The sequence below is a fragment of the Amblyraja radiata genome, chromosome 41, assembly GCF_010909765.2.
Source record: "Amblyraja radiata isolate CabotCenter1 chromosome 41, sAmbRad1.1.pri, whole genome shotgun sequence".
Classification (NCBI taxonomy): Eukaryota; Metazoa; Chordata; class Chondrichthyes; order Rajiformes; family Rajidae; genus Amblyraja; species Amblyraja radiata.
In genome coordinates this window covers 2814689-2832444 of record NC_045996.1, presented here as the reverse complement: position 1 = coordinate 2832444, position 17756 = coordinate 2814689, and the positions used below count along the sequence as shown (strand labels likewise).

At 40.8% G+C, this 17756-nt stretch overlaps 1 protein-coding gene across 7 annotated transcripts in view; it reads left to right on the top strand.

Moving 5' to 3' along the window:
- ryr1 (ryanodine receptor 1) overlaps positions 1–17756 on the top strand; it is a 604017-nt gene that overhangs the window by 435922 nt on the left and 150339 nt on the right. For 5 of the 7 annotated variants that reach the window (XM_033014582.1, XM_033014580.1, XM_033014579.1 and 2 more), the window contains 5 exons: positions 5495–5815; positions 8531–8771; positions 13299–13386; positions 14312–14404; positions 17265–17282. In XM_033014582.1, the coding sequence (XP_032870473.1) occupies positions 5495–5815; positions 8531–8771; positions 13299–13386; positions 14312–14404; positions 17265–17282 (761 nt within the window). The remainder of the gene's footprint in view (positions 1–5494; positions 5816–8530; positions 8772–13298; positions 13387–14311; positions 14405–17264; positions 17283–17756) is intronic. The other 2 variants (XM_033014584.1, XM_033014581.1) reach the window with 1 other exon arrangement.

Sequence of the window (17756 nt, the reverse complement as noted above, 5' to 3'; positions counted from 1 at the left end):
AATGGCTGCCTCGCAGACAGTCTGTCTCATTCTTTTCCTTCTTTGTTGGTTTTTAGTATGTGTTAAATGTATCTTTTAGTGTTCTTTAGCTTGTTTTATGTGGGGGTGGGGGGTTGGGGGAAACTTTTTATAATCTCTTACCTCGACGGAGATGCGACTTTTTCCGTATCGTATCTCTGTCCGCATCGTGGAACTGGTGGCCTCTGCTGGGGACCGACTTCGGGGCGCTCCAACCGCGGGAGCCTGCGGACTTAACATCGCAGAGCTCACGGTCCCTTTGCCAGGGATCGACCTCGAAAGCTCGAACTGCAGGAGCCTGTGGACTTAACATCGTGGAGCTCACGGTCCCTGGTTAGGGACCGGCTTCAGAGAGTTCCAAGCCGCAGGGGCTTCGACCACCCAGATCATGGGAGCTTCGATTGCCCCCACACAGGAGCTTCAATCGTCGGCTGCGGGAGCTTCAGTCGCCCAGACTGTGGATGGTTCGACTCCCCCGACCGCGGGAGAATAAAGAGAGAAGAAGATTAGACTTTATTGCCTTCCATCACAGTGAGGAATGTGGGGAATCTGCTGTGGTGGATGTTTATGTTAACTTTTATGTAGTTATGTGCCTTGGTGCTTTTTTTAGTATGGCTGTATGGTAATCGAGTTTCACTGTACCTTAATTGGTACATGTGACAATAAACTGACCTTGAAACCTTGAACTAGGAACTACCTTGAATGTACTATGAACTTTGTGCTTGGTTTTTGTCTTTGCACTATATTGTTTGTTTGGTTTTACATATTGAACATCTTTTTGTTTTTTTTTGTTGTAATTGCTGAATACTATGTTTAGATATTTGTTATGCTACTGCAAGTAAGAATTTCATTGTTTTGGTTTGGGACATTTGACAATAAAACACTCTTGAAACTTGAGGAGGTTAAGGCAGGATATAGTTGATGTATAAAATAATGCAAAGCCCAGACACATGAATAACAAATGATCTTTTTCCCTCAGTTGCGGGTTCAAGAACTGACTCCAATAGATTTAAATCTAGGTAGATAAATTAAAATGGTTGCAAAGAAAAAAGCAATCTTTGAACATGTGGTGATGGTCTGGAGCAACTCTCTAGAAAAGTGATGAATGGTGGCAGAAGCTCTCATCACAGCACAGTGGCGCAGCTGGTAGAACTGCTGTCTCACAGGGCCGGAGACCCAGATTCATTCCTGATCTCAGATGCTATCTATTGTGGAGTTTGCATGTTCTCCCTGTGACAGTGTGCGTTTCCTCTGGGCACTCTAGTTTCCTCCCACGTTACAGATATATGAGAGTTTGTAGGTTAATTGGCCTCTGTAAATTGCTCCCTAGTGGGAGTGGATGAGAAAGTGGGATTACAGAACTAGTGTGAACTGGAATAATTTCTGCATGATGAAACCTGCACGGCTAGAAAATGAGTACTGGAAAATGGTGTTGGTGTCATTAGCTTGTGTTTATCCAGCACAGGCAACATGAGCTGAGTGGCCTCCTGTGTCATAAATACCTATAATTTTATGAACATGCCAGGAGACATTTAATACTGCTGAAATCTTGGCCCCTTGCTATGTGCAGTGAGTTTCTCAAATTGTCTGACCTAATGTTGACCCTGATATGAGTAACTCAACACCATTTTTTTAAATGTACGCTTTTTCCGCATTCATTTCATAATTTTCTATAGGGTGATTTCACGAAAGGACACTGGAGCGTAGATCCGCACCCACGTGACCGAAATTTTTAACTGGGGGACAAGCGTCACTTCCGGTGAATGGGAAAACACGCACTTTCACACCCGTTAAAAACATCGAAAACGGCCAGGTTTTGAGCTGCAATTTACTGAGCCAGTCGGGGTGACCGTGAGGCACAGCTACCTAAATTTACAGTTAAAAAAAAAGATAGAAACTAAGGTAAATACAAGAGGGAGCTGAAGGGGCAAAATAAGCGGAAGTTGATAGCGGACATTTGCCGTGGAGATTTAAAGATCCAAAATATCGGGAATTATCGCGTTTGCTCGCTGCATTTCATCAAAAGTAAGGCATTATTGGCTTTGTTATCTTTATTCATTTGTTAGATGAAAAGTATTAAAAGTTAGAAATCCTTCAGTAAAATTTCAAAATCGCCCATGGTTCTCGGGTGGGTTTTAACATGCAAAATGAAAACGCTTCTGAAGCTCCATTCACCATTTAAATATCCGTGAATCATAAATGCGTCTTGAAATAAATTTTACTCAGATGCAAGCTAAGGAATGGTATAATTGTCAGCTGTTCATTTGACAAAATCAGGACATTTTATTATTAGCCAAAAAATGCCCTGATTTTGTCAAATGAACAGCTGACAATTATACCATTCTTTAGCTTGCATCTGAGTAAAATTTATTTCAAGACGCATTTATGATTCACGGATATTTAAATGGTGAATGGAGCTTCAGAAGTGTTTTCATCTAACAAATGAATAAAGATAACAAAGCCAATAATGCCTTACTTTTGATGAAATGCAGCGAGCAAACGCGATAATTCACGATATTTTGGATCTTTAAATCTCCACGGCAAATGTCCGCTATCAACTTCCGCTTATTTTGCCCCTTCAGCTCCCTCTTGTATTTACCTTAGTTTCTATCTTTTTTTTTTACTGTAAATTTAGGTAGCTGTGCCTCACGGTCACCCCGACTGGGACAGTAAATTGCAGCTCAAAACCTGGCCGTTTTCGATGTTTTTAACGGGTGTGAAAGTGCGTGTTTTCCCATTCACTAACATGTACCGGAAGTGACGCTTGTCCCCCAGTTAAAATTTTCGGTCACGTGGGTGCGGATCTACGCTCCAGTGACCTTTCGTGAAATCACCCTATTCACTTGATTGTCATACATTATATCTTTAAAATGGGTCATTATACACCACCCTATGGTGAAACATTCCATTGCTTTTTCCTTCTACCTAATCCTGATTTGAAGCTATTTATAATTTAATAACAAGTATCAACTTACCTCGGTATGATCGGCAAGTTTGCAAATGACATGAACTTTGGTGATGTTATTGAAAGTCAGGAGGGTCATGTTACGCTACAAAATTATACTGATCAGTTAGTAACTTGGCAGGGCAACGGCAAATTCCATTTCATCATGGGAGGAATGAGGCAATGCATTATGGAGGTAGTACGTATCAGACCTGAGGAAATATTGAGAACAAAGGGACTTTAGTGTACATCAAAAGGTACCAGAAGATCGCAGTACAGGTAGATAGGGTCGTGAAAAAGGCATTGGCTCCATTAGTTTGGGCATGGAATATAAGAGCAGCAGGACTTCATACTACTTTATAATAACAGACGCATAGTGCTGGAGTAACTCAGGCAGCATCCCTGGAGAGCATGGATAGCTGACATTTTGGGCCTTCTTCAGACTCCTGTTCTCTGGGCATGCTGTCTCACCTGTTGAGTTATTGCAGCATTATGTGTCATTTTGTGTAAACCAACATCTGCAGTTCCTTGTTTCTACAACTTTATAATACTTTATTTAAGCCACAGCTAGAATAGTTTGTGTAGCTCTGGTCACCAAACTATAGGAAGAATATACTGGAGACGGTGCAGAGGAGATTCACCAAGTTGTTGCCTGGGACAGAAAGTCTCAGCGTTCCCAGTAGAGGCGACTCCGGTTAGGCCAAGTTTGTTTCTTTGGAGAACGTTAATTTTATAATGGCATAGGTTTAAAGTGAGGAGGACCTTGCAACAAACTGATTCTGCACTTCGTGATTCTTGAGGTACATTACAAATTTCTGGTCATATTCCTGCTCCTTCCATCACAGAGTATGCTAAAAGTTAGCTGAAGCATTAAAAAAAAAGGCTCAGATTCATTGTGCTCAGTTAACAAGTTAAAAGGTGGTAATGTACATGCATTTAAGAGCCACACAGAACAGAAACAGGCACTTTGACCCGCATGTCCAGGCCGACATTATACCCGTCAATACTCGTCTCATTCACCTGCATTTGGTCCATAGGCGTCGATGCCTCGCTGTATCAATTGCTCCTCCTGATGCTCCTTAAAAGTTGAAAATACCTACTTCTAGTGCCTTTTAAGATTGAAAACATTATTTGAGTGAAAACATTTCTTCCTCAAATTCCCTTAAAATTTATTTTTCCTTACTTTAAACGTATACCATTATGAAGAAGGGTCTCGGCCCAAAACATCACCCATTCCTTCTCTCCAGAGATGCTGCCTGTCATGCTGAGTTACTCCAGCTTTTCGTGTCGTTCTTTGGTTTAAACCAGCATCTGCACTTCCTTCCTACACATGAAACATTTATTACTAACTACCTTATCTATGTCTCTCTTAGTTCTGAATGACTCCGTCAGGGTCCCCTCAAACACCAGTGCCGCAAGCAAAACTAACGCAGCCTATACGGTATCTTCTCTCCAGCAAAAACTGAGCTTTCTATTCCAAGCAACATCTTGTTCTTTTTGTAAGGAATGCATTGTGCATTACCCTGTAATGTGCTTTGTTCCGGTATTGTGCTTTGTGGAGAATGGGGATTGGAGCTTGGATTAAAGGTGAAGAGCATTTTGGGAGTAGATAATCATTGAGAGGAGGGTGCAGACTGTTGTGCAGTGGACGGAGATTTTACCGTGTACTTAATTAGATTTCAGATATGGAGATTGGTGGGGGTTAAACTTTGGAGACCTGTTTTGTTAAAAGGTGCGTGGTTTCAGTTGGGAGACTTATTTTGTGCAACATCCAGGGTGGTGAATTTAGACAAGGAGCTGACTGAAGGAGGGGTCCAGTCAAAGAGAGTTCAAAGAGGGATTGTTTGGGAAGATGTGTTGGCAGGATCATATATGGAGCATGTCGGGGTGCAGTGATCAGTCAGAGACAGTTAGAATCGGTGGGGGCTGCAGTCAGTTGGGGAAGTGATCAAGGGAATAATGGAGAAATGATTTGGCATGTTAGTGGGATAATCAGTTGGGGTGAAGTTCAAGAGTGAGGGGTTTAGTCAGAGGATCAATTCAGAAGAGCATTGGGGTGTGGGGGGGGGGGGGGTAGTGGATAAGAAGGGGAGGTTTGATGATTAGTGAGCAGGCATGGATGTGATTAGTCACACAAAATGGACCTGGAAGAGAGGAATGCCTTGGACTTCAGCAGTAACAGATAAGGTCAGTCCTGCAATGAATGCCAAAGTAAGTCAGAAACCTGCTTATTTCACCCAAAACCTGCTCTGTTCACTGGCCTTAAAATGTACAATGTTGTGCTTTTGTGAAGTTTTATACAGCATTACTGTTCTTATTCAGCAGCCAACAAATGTATGTGCTTTGTATACACAAACACCCTAATAAAAATCCCCAAAGCAAACTACCGTCTCATGGTATTCCGTTGCAATACACACAAACACGTTTTGTGATAGAATTTCTTGGGCAGGACTGTACATCATTGTATTTAAATGTTGCATACAATTTTATTGACTGAGTTGATTGAATAACATTTTTTTTTTCTTTTGACAGTTTTGGGTTTGCCAAACAGTGTTGAGGAAATGTCTCCAGACATTCCTGATCTGGATAATCTTATGAAAGAAATTAATGATCTCGCAGAGTCTGGTGCTCGATATACGGAGATGCCACATGTTATTGAAATCACACTTCCTATGTTGTGTAACTATCTGCCACGATGGTGGGAACAGGGACCTGAGAATATTGCCGATGAAACCGAAATACACTGTACAAGCATCACCTCTGAACACCTCAATGCCATGCTGGGAAATATTCTGAAGATTATAGTTAATAATTTGGGTATTGATGAAGCATCTTGGATGAAAAGACTTGCAGGTAAATGTCAAGTAATAATAAGAAGAAAATAAGCACGATAATAAGAAGGAAGACATTTTTTGCCTGAGTAAAGGGCCTGTACGAGGTAATTCAAGAGTTCTCCCGAGTTTTCCCCTGATTCGAACTCGGAGAATGTCTGTAGAAGGTCCGTAAGAGTTTGTGGATGTCATCGTAGCGGCTCGTACGAGTAAAAAGTAACAATTTTTTTCATCACAAGTATTTTTTTACTCGTGGACATTTTTCACAGTGTTGAAAAAACGTCACGAGTTTACCGGATTTCCCGAGTACCTACCGTTAGCATTACGAGCCGCTACGATACACCCAGAACTCCTACGGACCCACTACGGACATTCTCCGAGTTCGAATCAGGGGAAAACTCGGGAGAACTCTTGAATTGCCCCGTAATTCGACAGGCCCTTTAAACTACTAAGAGCCCATTATAATTTGTTAGTCCTGCTTTGTTTGCCTTAATACCTATACTAATTTTTCTTCAAATTTCAGTCAAATTACATTTTAATTATCACACTTAACTTTGTTTTTAGTGTAGTCTTAATTCATATGATTCCTTATCATGTGTCTCATATTGTCATTCATTGAGGGGCATCTTTTGGATGAACTGGTGCGCATCAGATGATGTAAAATGGAGAAGAAGAGCAGGTGAATTACCTCTGGTATCCTTGCTCACATTTTGCCCCTCAGCTAACACAACTAAATAGATTATCTTGACATTATTACAATACCAATTGTGAGAGCTCATTGTGCGCAAATTCGCTGTCACATTTCCCATGTTATAACTTGTGCAGGCTGTAAGGATCCTGGGATGTGCTGTGACTGTGAACAATGCTTATTGGCAAAATAATTACCTGTACACTCCACAAGGCTGCAGTTAGTTAATTCAATATATCAATCAATCAGATTTTATTTTTCTAGCACTATATAATAGTTACAGGATGAAAGGTCTCTTATAAAAACTAATATTGCTTTCATTCAGAACCTCAGCCAGTGACTTTGGCCTTACATGTTTTGAGATACACTATTAATGAGGAACCATGGTTTTGTAACTGCAAAACGCTTATTTCCTACCATTAAATTATGTATACCTAACATATATCTACCCCTGGCAACTCTACACATTTTTTCACTCTTGTTGAGAAAAATCACAAAAATTACAGAATTTTCCAAAAAAGATTCCAGTTTTTCCCACATTTCATTGGATTTGTAATGATGACAATGGATAGTGATAGCAGTGCTGCAGATGCTCAATAGTTGGCCCACTCTTAAGGGCCTGTCCCACTGTACGAGCTAATTCAAGTTCTCCCGAGTTTCCCCTGATTCGAACTTGGAGAATTACGGTAATGGCCGCTCGTAGACACTCGGGGCTCTCGTGGACATTTTTTAACATGTTGAAAAAGCTTCACGAGCTTACCGCGTTTCCCCGAGTACCTGCCATTAGCGTTACGAGACGCTATGAGATGTCCCGAGCTCCGACCTACCCATTACGTACATTCTACGTACTTACCACAAGTTTGATTTTTTTTTTAACTCGGGTAAGCTCATGGGTAAACTCGTACAGAGGGACAGGCCCTTTAGTTACGTGTGTGACCAAATATATGAAAAATTATGCAATACATCTCTTCTAATTCTGAAAGCATTACAGGTATATTGTTGTTCTGTGTATATATTTCATATTTTTTCAAAGTTTATCAAGTGAAATATTTATATTATGCTGGCAATGGTTGTTTAGGGTCAGAGGTGAAATATGACTGGTCGCGTGTGTGACCACACAGAAGCATTATTTTCATAACTCAGTTTTATCTGACAAACACCTGTGAATTTTAAAAAGCTACAATGTTCATATTTTTAGCAGACATGCATTATCGTTCTGTAGGTAGGAAAATAGCAATGAATAAGATTAATCTCTTACAATAATTTTTTCATGTATGTGATGCCATTTGGTAACGTGTGTGACATTTTGGTTCCCTTTCCAAAGAATGGTCCAGGTATACATGAAATTAGATAAAGTGGAAGCTCACGTTGTCATTAAAAATATATCCAATGCAACAAGTAGTTAATTATAATTGTTTACAATGTAAACTCTGTTTACATTTTATATTGTGCCTCTAGCAAAATATGAGTAGTCAGGGACACTCCCGGTGTTCATAGCAACAAAAATGCAGAAAGTGGATCCAGATACAGCTAGTGCCCAACTGCATGTGCTTCCAACTGCGTTACATTTGTTTCCATCATGTACCGCCTTTTGTCCCTGGTTGATGATTTTGTTCCTGAATTTAAATCTGTAAAATTTAATAAATGGTAAATTATAAATTAAAAAGGGCCACTAATGCCATAAGAATAAGGGATAAACCATTTAGAACGGAGATGAGGAAACACTTTCCCACAGAGAGTTGTGAACTTGTGGAATTCTCTGCCTCAGAGTGCAGTGGAGGCCGGTTCTCTGGATTCTTTCAAGAGAGAGCAAGATAGGGCTCTTGAAGATAGCAGAGTCAGGGAATATGGGGAGAAGGCAGGAACGGGGTACTGATTGTGGATGATCAGCCATGATCACATTGAATGGCAGTTCTGGTTTGAAGGGTCGAGTGGCCTACTCCTGCACCTATTGTCTATTGCCTATAACCAACAATCTGGAATTGTTGGTGCTTACGTTTCTTTTCAATCAAACTTAATTGTATCTAAAACATTTTTTTCTCCATCCAGTGTTTGCACAACCAATTATCAGCAAGGCCAAGCCTGAACTATTGAAATCCCATTTCATCCCTACCATGGAAAAGTTAAAGAAGAGATCAAAAAAAGTAGTGGCTGAGGAGGATCAATTGCGCATGGAGGGCAAGGGTGACGTCGAGGAGAGTGAATTACTAATTCGCGATGAATTTTCTGTTCTCTGTCGTGATTTGTATGCTTTGTATCCACTGCTGATTCGTTACGTAGACAATAACAGGTAAATGTACCATGTTTTAGAACATTTTAATCTCTTGGGCTGGGAGTGATTTTTTTTTAAAGTTATAAAAATCAAAAATATCACCCGTCACACATTGACATGATTTAGAGTTTAGAGATACAGCGCGGAAACAGGACCTTCGGCCCGCCGTGTCCACGCCGACAAACGATGCCCACACATTAACACCATCCCACACCCACTAGGGACAATTTTTACATTTTCCAAGCCAATTAACCTACAAACCTGTACGTCTTTGAAGAAGTGGGAGCAAACCGAAGATCTCAGAGAAAACTCACGCAGGTCACGGGGAGAACGTACAAACTCCGTACAGACAGCACCCGTAGTCGGGATCGAACCCAGGTCTCTGAAGCTGCATCGCTGTAAGGCAGCAACTCTACCGCTGCACCACCATGACCCCCCATTTGTAGGTCTGGGATATAAGAAAGCTATGAAGAGGCAAATCTGTGATTTAAATATTCAATTAGATTTCAAGCTTTGCAGTGCGTTTTATATGAAATAGTTGTGGGCCAAGATTTTTCAGACTTGAGAAATCCAGTGGCAGAACGGTTGGATCCCAGTTAATGCCTTGAGAACTTGACTGAAGGGCAGCGGTAATTCATGGTAGGACGACTCAAAACATGTAGAATGCGTCAAGGACACTTCTGGTGCAGGAAATGTATCCAGATACAGCTACAGTCCAACTGCATTAGATTCATGGAATCGTACAGCATGGAATCTGGCCAGTTGCCTCAACCATTCCATGCTGACTAGGATTTAATGAGTTAGTCCATAGACCTCTACACCTTTCCTGTTTATGTACTTGGCTAAATAACTTTTAAATGTCTACATTGTACCCACCTCCGCAGCTTCCTCTAATAGCTCGTTCTATGTATGCATCAGCCTCTGAAGAAATTACACCTCGGGTCTCTTTTAAATCTTTCTCCTCTCACCTTAAACCTATGCCCTCCATTCTGGATTTCTGTACCATAGGAAAAGGAATGTTACCATTCATGTTATCTATTCACCACTCAGCTTACTATGCTCAAACAGTAAAAAGTCCTACATATCCAGTCTCTACTTTTAGCAAAAACCCTTGAGTTCTTATAACCTACTAATGAATCTTTTCTGGACCCTTTCCAACTCAATAAGATCCTTTATTTAGTAAGCTGTCTTCTACAGTTGTAACAGCATTTCCCAGCTCCTGTGCTCAATGCCTTAACAGTGAAGGCAAGGATGCTAAAAGCCTCTTTTACTTTTCTGTTTACTTATGTTGCCACTTTCAGGGATTGTGCTCCTGTACCCTAATGGACCTGTCCCACATATGCGACTTTTTAGGCGAGTGTAGGAGACTCTGCGCTCGCTACATGGTCGCCTCTGGTGAGACTCCTTCATGGTCGCGAGCAGTTCCCGCATTCTGGGAACTAATCGCGGCCTCAGTATGGTCGCCACAACATGTTGAAAAGTTTTCAGCGGCCATGGAGAAAATCGATACTTTTGTAGTCGTAGGTGCAGTTGTAGTGGGGTCGCCATGTAGTTATAGGTAGTCGAGCTAGTCGTATGTAGTTTTAGTTAATCGCCTTTGCTGACCGGGCATTTTCATTGGCTCATTGGGGGGGAAAAAACGTAAGCACGAGTTTTCAGAACCAAGGAGAACCGACCGGTAATGTTAAATGCCCACCGAACTTAACAGCTGGGTATCTCTGGCTTATTAAATTTTGTCTGGCTTCATAAAAGTGTCTCCACTCCTTCTCCCTCCCCTCTCCTTCCCCCTCTTTTAAAGGAGTTACTGTACACTGTGCTTGCTATCTTAACCTTTCGGTTCATCGCGGTGTGTGTCTGTATCACCATGGCTTTGCACCGTGTGAATTTCAGACAGCGTTCCCCCCGCTTTCCCTGGCCCGTGACTTTGCGATGTATCTGCGTGTGTGTGTGTTCCACTCTGACAGTCGCGTTGCAGTTCCTGGTTTTTCAGGCGAGTGCTCTGAACTTGACAGTCGCTGGCAGTCCGCTGAAAAATCGCCTAAATGGGACAGGCCCTTAACGCATTTTACAATGTTGACATTTACCATGTAATTCTAGCCTGGTTTGACTTACAAAACTCCTTCACCTGACTATGGGTGCTGTCTGTGTGACGTTTGTACATTCTTCCTGTGACTGTGTGGGTTTTCTCTGGGTGCGCCGGCTTCCTTCTACATTCCAAAGACATGCAGGTTTGTAGGTTAATTGGCTTTTGTAAATTGTCCCTTGTATGTAGGATAGAATTACACCTTGGCAGGACAAATCAAAATAGGACGTACATGATAAATGGTAGGGAATTGAAGAATACAGTTGAACAGAGGGATCTGGGAATAACCGTGCATAGTTCCTTGAAGGTGGAATCTCATATAGATAGGGTGGTAAAGAAAGCTTTTGGTATGCTAGCCTTTATAAATCAGAGCATTGAGTATAGAAGCTGGGATGTAATGTTAAAATTGTACAAGGCATTGGTGAGACCAAATCTGGAGTATGGTGTACAATTTTGGTCACCCAATTATAGGAAGGATGTCAACAAAATAGAGAGAGTACAGAGGAGATTTACTAGAATGTTGCCTGGGTTTCAACAACTAAGTTACAGAGATAGGTTGAATAAGTTAGGTCTTTATTCTCTGGAGTGCAGAAGGTTAAGGGGGGACTTGATAGAGGTCTTTAAAATGATGAGAGGGATAGACAGAGTTGACGTGATCAAGCTTTTCCCTTTGAGAATAGGGAAGATTCAAACAAGAGGACATGACTTCAGAATTAAGGGACAGAAGTTTAGGGGTATCATGAGGGGGAACTTCTTTACTCAGAGAGTGGTAGCGGTGTGGATTGAGCTTCCAGTGGAAGTGGTGGCGGCAGGTTCGTTGGTATCATTTAAAAATAAATTGGATAGGCATATGGATGAGAAGGGAATGGAGGGTTATGGTATGAGTGCAGGCAGGTGGGACTAAGGGAAAAAAGTTGTTCGGCACGGACTTGTAGGGCCGAGATGGCCTGTTTCCGTGCTGTAATTGTTATATGGTTATAATTAGTGCATGGGTGATCGCTGGTCTGCACTGATCCGGTAAGCCGAATCACCTGTTTCCATGCTATATTTCTAAACTAAACTAAACCTCACATTTGTCCGATTTAAATTTCATCTGCCATTCCATGGCCCACTTCCCTGGTTGAGCCAGATCCTTTTCTAAACTTAAATAGCTGTTCTCGCTGTCTGATTTTAGTATCATGCACAATTTATGAATCACATTAACTACATTGTCATCAAAATCGTTAATACAGATGACAAACAATAATGGACATTCTCAGACCCCTGCGGTATACTACTACTACACTGTACATAGGTCTCCAATCAGAAAAACAACCCCTGACCTTCTAATCTCTTGCACCAAGCCTGTTTTTGAATGCTGATCCCATGTGATCTAACCTCTTGGACACCCCTTCTATTCCTTGTCGAAGGCCTTGATAAAGTCCCTGTCAACACTGCCCTCTGCTCCACCCGTGTCAATCTTCAAAAATTCTGTCAAGTCTGTGTGATGTGATTCCCCATGCACAAAACTACGCTGACTCTCCCTAACCAAAGCCAGCCTATCCAAATAGTGGTCGTTCCAATCCCTCAGAATCAGTAAGTTACCCACCACTGATGTCAGACTCACCGGCCTGTAGTTCCCTATATCTGTTATCCCTATATAGACTATTATCTGAATGGTGGCCGATTAGGAAAAGGGGAGATGCAACGAGACCTGGGTGTCATGGTACACCAGTCATTAAAAGTAGGCATGCAGGTGCAGCAGGCAGTGAAGAAGGCGAATGGTATGTTAGCATTCATAGCAAAAGGATTTGAGTATAGGAGCAGGGAGGTGCAACTGCAGTTGTACAGGGCCTTGGTGAGACCACACCTGGAGTATTGCATACAGTTTTGATCTCCTAATCTGAGGAAAGACATTCTTGCCATAGAGGGAGTACAGAGAAGGTTCACCAGACTGATTCCTGGGATGTCAGGACTTTCATATGAAGAAAGACTGGATAGACTCGGTTTGTACTCGCTAGAATTTAGAGGATTGAGGGGGGATCTTATAGAAACTTACAAAATTCTTAAGGGGTTGGACAGGCTAGATGCAGGAAGATTGTTCCCGATGTTGGGGAAGTCCAGAACCAGGGGTCACAGTTTAAGGATAAGGGGGAAATCTTTTAGGACCGAGATGAGGAAAACATTTTTCACACAGAGAGTGGTGAATCTCTGGAATTCTCTGCCACAGAAAGTAGTTGAGGCCAGTTCATTGGCTATATTTAAGAGGGAGTTAGATGTGGCCCTTGTGGCTAAAGGGATCAGGGGGCATGGAGAGAAGGCAGGTACAGGGTACTGAGTTGGATGATCAGCCATGATCATATTGAATGGTGGTGCAGGCTCGAAGGGCCGAATGGCCTACTCCTGCACCTATTTTCTATGTTTCTATGTTTCTGTATATCAATTTATTCACTATGTTTTTGTGTATTTCCTTATTTTCACAGAGCCATGTGGTTAACAGAACCAAACCCCGATGCTGAAGAGCTTTTCAGAATGGTTGGAGACATCTTCATCCTGTGGTCAAAGTCACATGTATGTTCCTCATTTATCAACAAATGGTATAAAAAAAACAAGGCTCCAGGTTTTCATAGTTTCTTCATTACTTTTGTTTTACCTTTTTATCTCTATGTAAGTTAATTCTGGCATAAAAATGACAAACAAGTACACTACCCTGTGACTCAAAACCTTAGTTTAAAGTGTTTGAAATTCCTTGTTAATATTCTTGATGTCACTTTCAGCATCTGGCATTTCACATATTTATGGAAAATTAATTGTGATTTATCTGTGGCTACAATTTGGCAAAATTGGCTTGTCAGCAGGAAAAAGCAAGTTAATACAGGGTTGCTTTTGCGATTCCCTGTCTGTGACTAGTGGTGTTTCACAAAGATCAGGGCTATACAACATAATTATATATCTGCTGTTTGTAATCCATAACGTTTGCACACTGCAGGCCAGGTTGGGTCTGTTTCTGCAGTCCACAGAACAGTGCCCCAGGTGACACATTTCTGTAGAGTGCAGTCTGAAGAAGGGTCTCGACCCAAAACATCACCTATTCCTTTTCTCCAGAGATGCTGCCTGTCCTGCTGAGTTACTCCAGCTTTTTGTGTCTATCTTCGGTTTAACCAGCACCTGCAGTTCTTTCCTACACACTCTGACAGAACTGAAGTGCAATGATTGAATCACTAACTGGCACTCCTTTCAGACATTTGGCCTGACTCTGGTCTCTCCCTATGACTAATAGTAGAAAGAGAGAAGTCCAATATGATCTAATGGTGATGGGGAGAGAGGTGGTCTAATGGTGGGAGGGAGAGTTCATTTTTCTGATAAGTTGAATTCATTTATGAGTACTGTCCTTTTTAAACTCTTGTAAATTGCTGCGATAAATGGGATAGACACCTGTTAGTATATGCTGAGAATCCTCCAGCAGTTTCTGAATATTTCATATTTTTACACTCAGAATTTCAAACGTGAGGAGCAGAACTTTGTGGTGCAAAATGAAATCAACAATATGTCATTTCTGACTGCAGACAGCAAAAGCAAGATGTCCAAGGTAAGTTGACAAATTTAATCTGTGAGCTTCTTATAACCATAGTAGAACCCCATTTAAAGAGGATCCTTAAAATTGTCATTTATTATCATAGATTCAGAATTGAGCTCAATAACGCCCATCGTTTGAGAGGTTTAAGAAATGCATGGTTATAGGTGACTTTGGGGGATTATAGACTTAGACCCAGAGGTCTTCCCATTTATCATTGTGTCCAACTACTTACAGTGTATGTCCTTCCTACCCCTATCTGACTTTCCAGAATGCATCTCCTCCCAACTTTTCATGTGATCTATATCCTGCTGTAGCCTTATACAATCTTCATTACTACCCACAACACTGCCATCCCCAAACATGCTGATCCAACATTTCACATCCAACGTTTATATATCACAAACAGCAACGATCTCAGCACTAATCCTTATGATACACTGTATGTCTCAAATCTCTAATCTGAAAATCATCCTTCCACCACTCTCATCAACCTCCTGTAACCAAGGCAAATTTAGATCCAGATAGCCATCTCAACGTTGGTCCATATGTGCCTTAATCTTCTGGGCCAGCTTACCAATTATGACCTTGTCAAATGACTTACTAAAATCGTTATAGACAACATCTGCCAACCTGCCTTCTGTCTCCTTTGAGACTGGATTCCTCCTCACAAAGCCATACTTCCTGCCCCTCATCACCGTCTCCATTTCAAATGTACATCAATATGTCCCTTAGACCTTTCTACAATAATGTTCCTATCACTGTAGTAAGGTTCACCAGCCTGTAGTATCTGACTTATCCCTGCTGTCCTGCTTAAATAAAAGAATAATAATAGTGATTATCCAGTCTTCTGGTACATCATATAGTATGTGACTAGTGAAGAAAAAAAGCAAACATCACCTTTGTTTCCAATTTTGTCTGGGATAGATCACATTTCACCCTGGAAATGTATTTACTCTATGGTTTCCAAGGCATCTGAAATCTCCACCTTCCTTATACTGACATGCTATAGACACAACCTGTGGCGCCAATACTATTCCTCACTAATTTGCCAGAATGGAGGAGGTGAAGGTCATTGAATAAGCTTTTGGTTAATCTGTTTGACCACTGTGCGCAAGATTAGTGGGATAGAAGTAAATGCCAGCTTTATAGTATATCTGGGCACTAGTTTTCTCTGTTTACCCAGTTGCCTCCATCTACTCCCTGGTTGCCATACTACGTGTTACTTATTGATGTTGCCATGGGGTGAACAACCTCATTTTCTGTGATTACTATATCGCAAATTTTTGGCACCTTCATTCAATGGTTCCAACAAGACTGCTAAAGGTCCCATATTAGCACCCATTTTGGGATGTAAGCCACTTCAATCTGGATTGTGGCCCATTTGGGGGGTTTTTCTGTGTGGGGCACATGTTTGTCACAGCTGCATCCTGCCATACTGTAGCACATCAACATTTGGTTCAGTACAATTTCCAGTCATTCGTCATCTCCCTAAAGAGTGGCTAGTCTAAATATCTATTGTAAACTAAAATAAAAACTACAATATATTTACAATTGAATGTTTTAATATAGGTTCAATTTTGGTACGGATTGATTGACATCAATAATACTCATAAATGCAATTTGCCTTTCTGTAAAAGTGCTGAGTGACTGTAAAACCCACAGGATTAACAGTATTAGCTCTTCTTCTTCTTGCATATGGCATGCATAGCCTAAAGTTGTAGGACAACTTGTTCTATTTGATCTTATTTGATTGTGCACGCCAGGTTGATTGCATTCGTCGAAACAGGGCGGACCACGTGAAGGTTGCAATCTCCCACCCCACAGTCTTAGTTGAGCCATCAAGAAAAGAATTACCAATCTAAAACAATCAGGGCATTAATTAGAGCTATTAGCAGAAGTGTTTGAGTTATTTATATTTTTGCAGTCAGAGGTTGAAAATTTTAATGAGTAAACCTCCAGCCTTGTGAAATGGACTCTATTAGACTTGGTTTAGTAAATTTCTCGTTTTCAACTGTTTCTAGCTATGATAGTTTAACAAAACTGCCAATCAAATATATTCACTTTGTTGACTACTAAATTGACTGAAAACAGTTCCATAAAAATCATATATTCATTCAATGCAATGCAATATGACAATGACTTTATCAACAGGTTGCCTGCTGCTTTTGGCAAGTATTTTGTATTATGCTTGCCATTTGGTGATTTGTACAATGTTTTACACACTTTGCAGGTGTTTAAAGATCAGTAAGCAGATTTTCTTCCAGTCTGAGTTCAAAATCTATCTACAGAGATTACAATATAATATTACACTGTGCTAATATGGTTCAAAAATCAATTGTTCAACTTTTACTGAACTGTTGGTTATGCAATAATTTCTCATGGGAGAAATCAACTGTGTGGCAATTTTCCAACAACTTAATTATAAAATGAAGTTGGATCTGAAGAAGGATCTCGACCTGAAACGTCACCCATTCCTCTCCAGAGATGTTGCCTGTCCCACTGAGTTACTACAGCTTTTTGTGTCTATCTTAATTATAAGATTATTATAAAATTATTACCAGTATGTTGAATTTGAAACCTTGATTTTATTTGAGTTTATCCATGGGATTATGTAATCTATAGAATTTGCAAATCTAGACAGCCATGTTATAAAAACTTTGTCAGGCAAAATAAAATGTATTCTTATTTTTTCAAATTGTTATTAATCAGATTCATTTTGTGCATCTCTGTGCCTTGTTTAGGTTCGATAGATTGCCACATATAACATCTCCTTTGCCGAAGTTTTGTATTAAAATTGAAATCTCTAATAATTTCCTAATTCCTTATCTTTTCTATGGCATATTGATATCTGCGGTCGTGTCTGCCTGAATAGGCTGGAGAGGATGGACAGGTCAGAGGGCATGATGATATGAATATGCATCCGCTGTGCAGCTAGCTTCGCACGGCCGATGGCATTTTCCCGGATTCTCTTGCTAAGGCCCTCTGATTACCATGCCGTTTTTGTTTCTATCACCAGGCTCATGGAATCAGGCACAATGTTATATTTGATAATATGATATCGCACTAAGTTTCTAACATGCAAAACAAATAAAAAAACTTCACCTGGTAAAATTTACTAAAGGAAATTAAATGTTTTTATATGAACCAGGATCTAATTGAAGTAAAATTGAGACTGGTGACAGAATAGACGGTGTGGCTTGGCTATACTATGTTAGGCTTAGCTGTTAAATTCAGGGAGGCATCAGCCACTGGCAAGCAAGTAAAGAAGAGCACTACGATGTCTTGAGCATTCTTCAGTGTTGCTTTGTATTTTGAATGGTTTGAGGGGAAAACGAATCCAATAATGATATACTTACAGATGTTG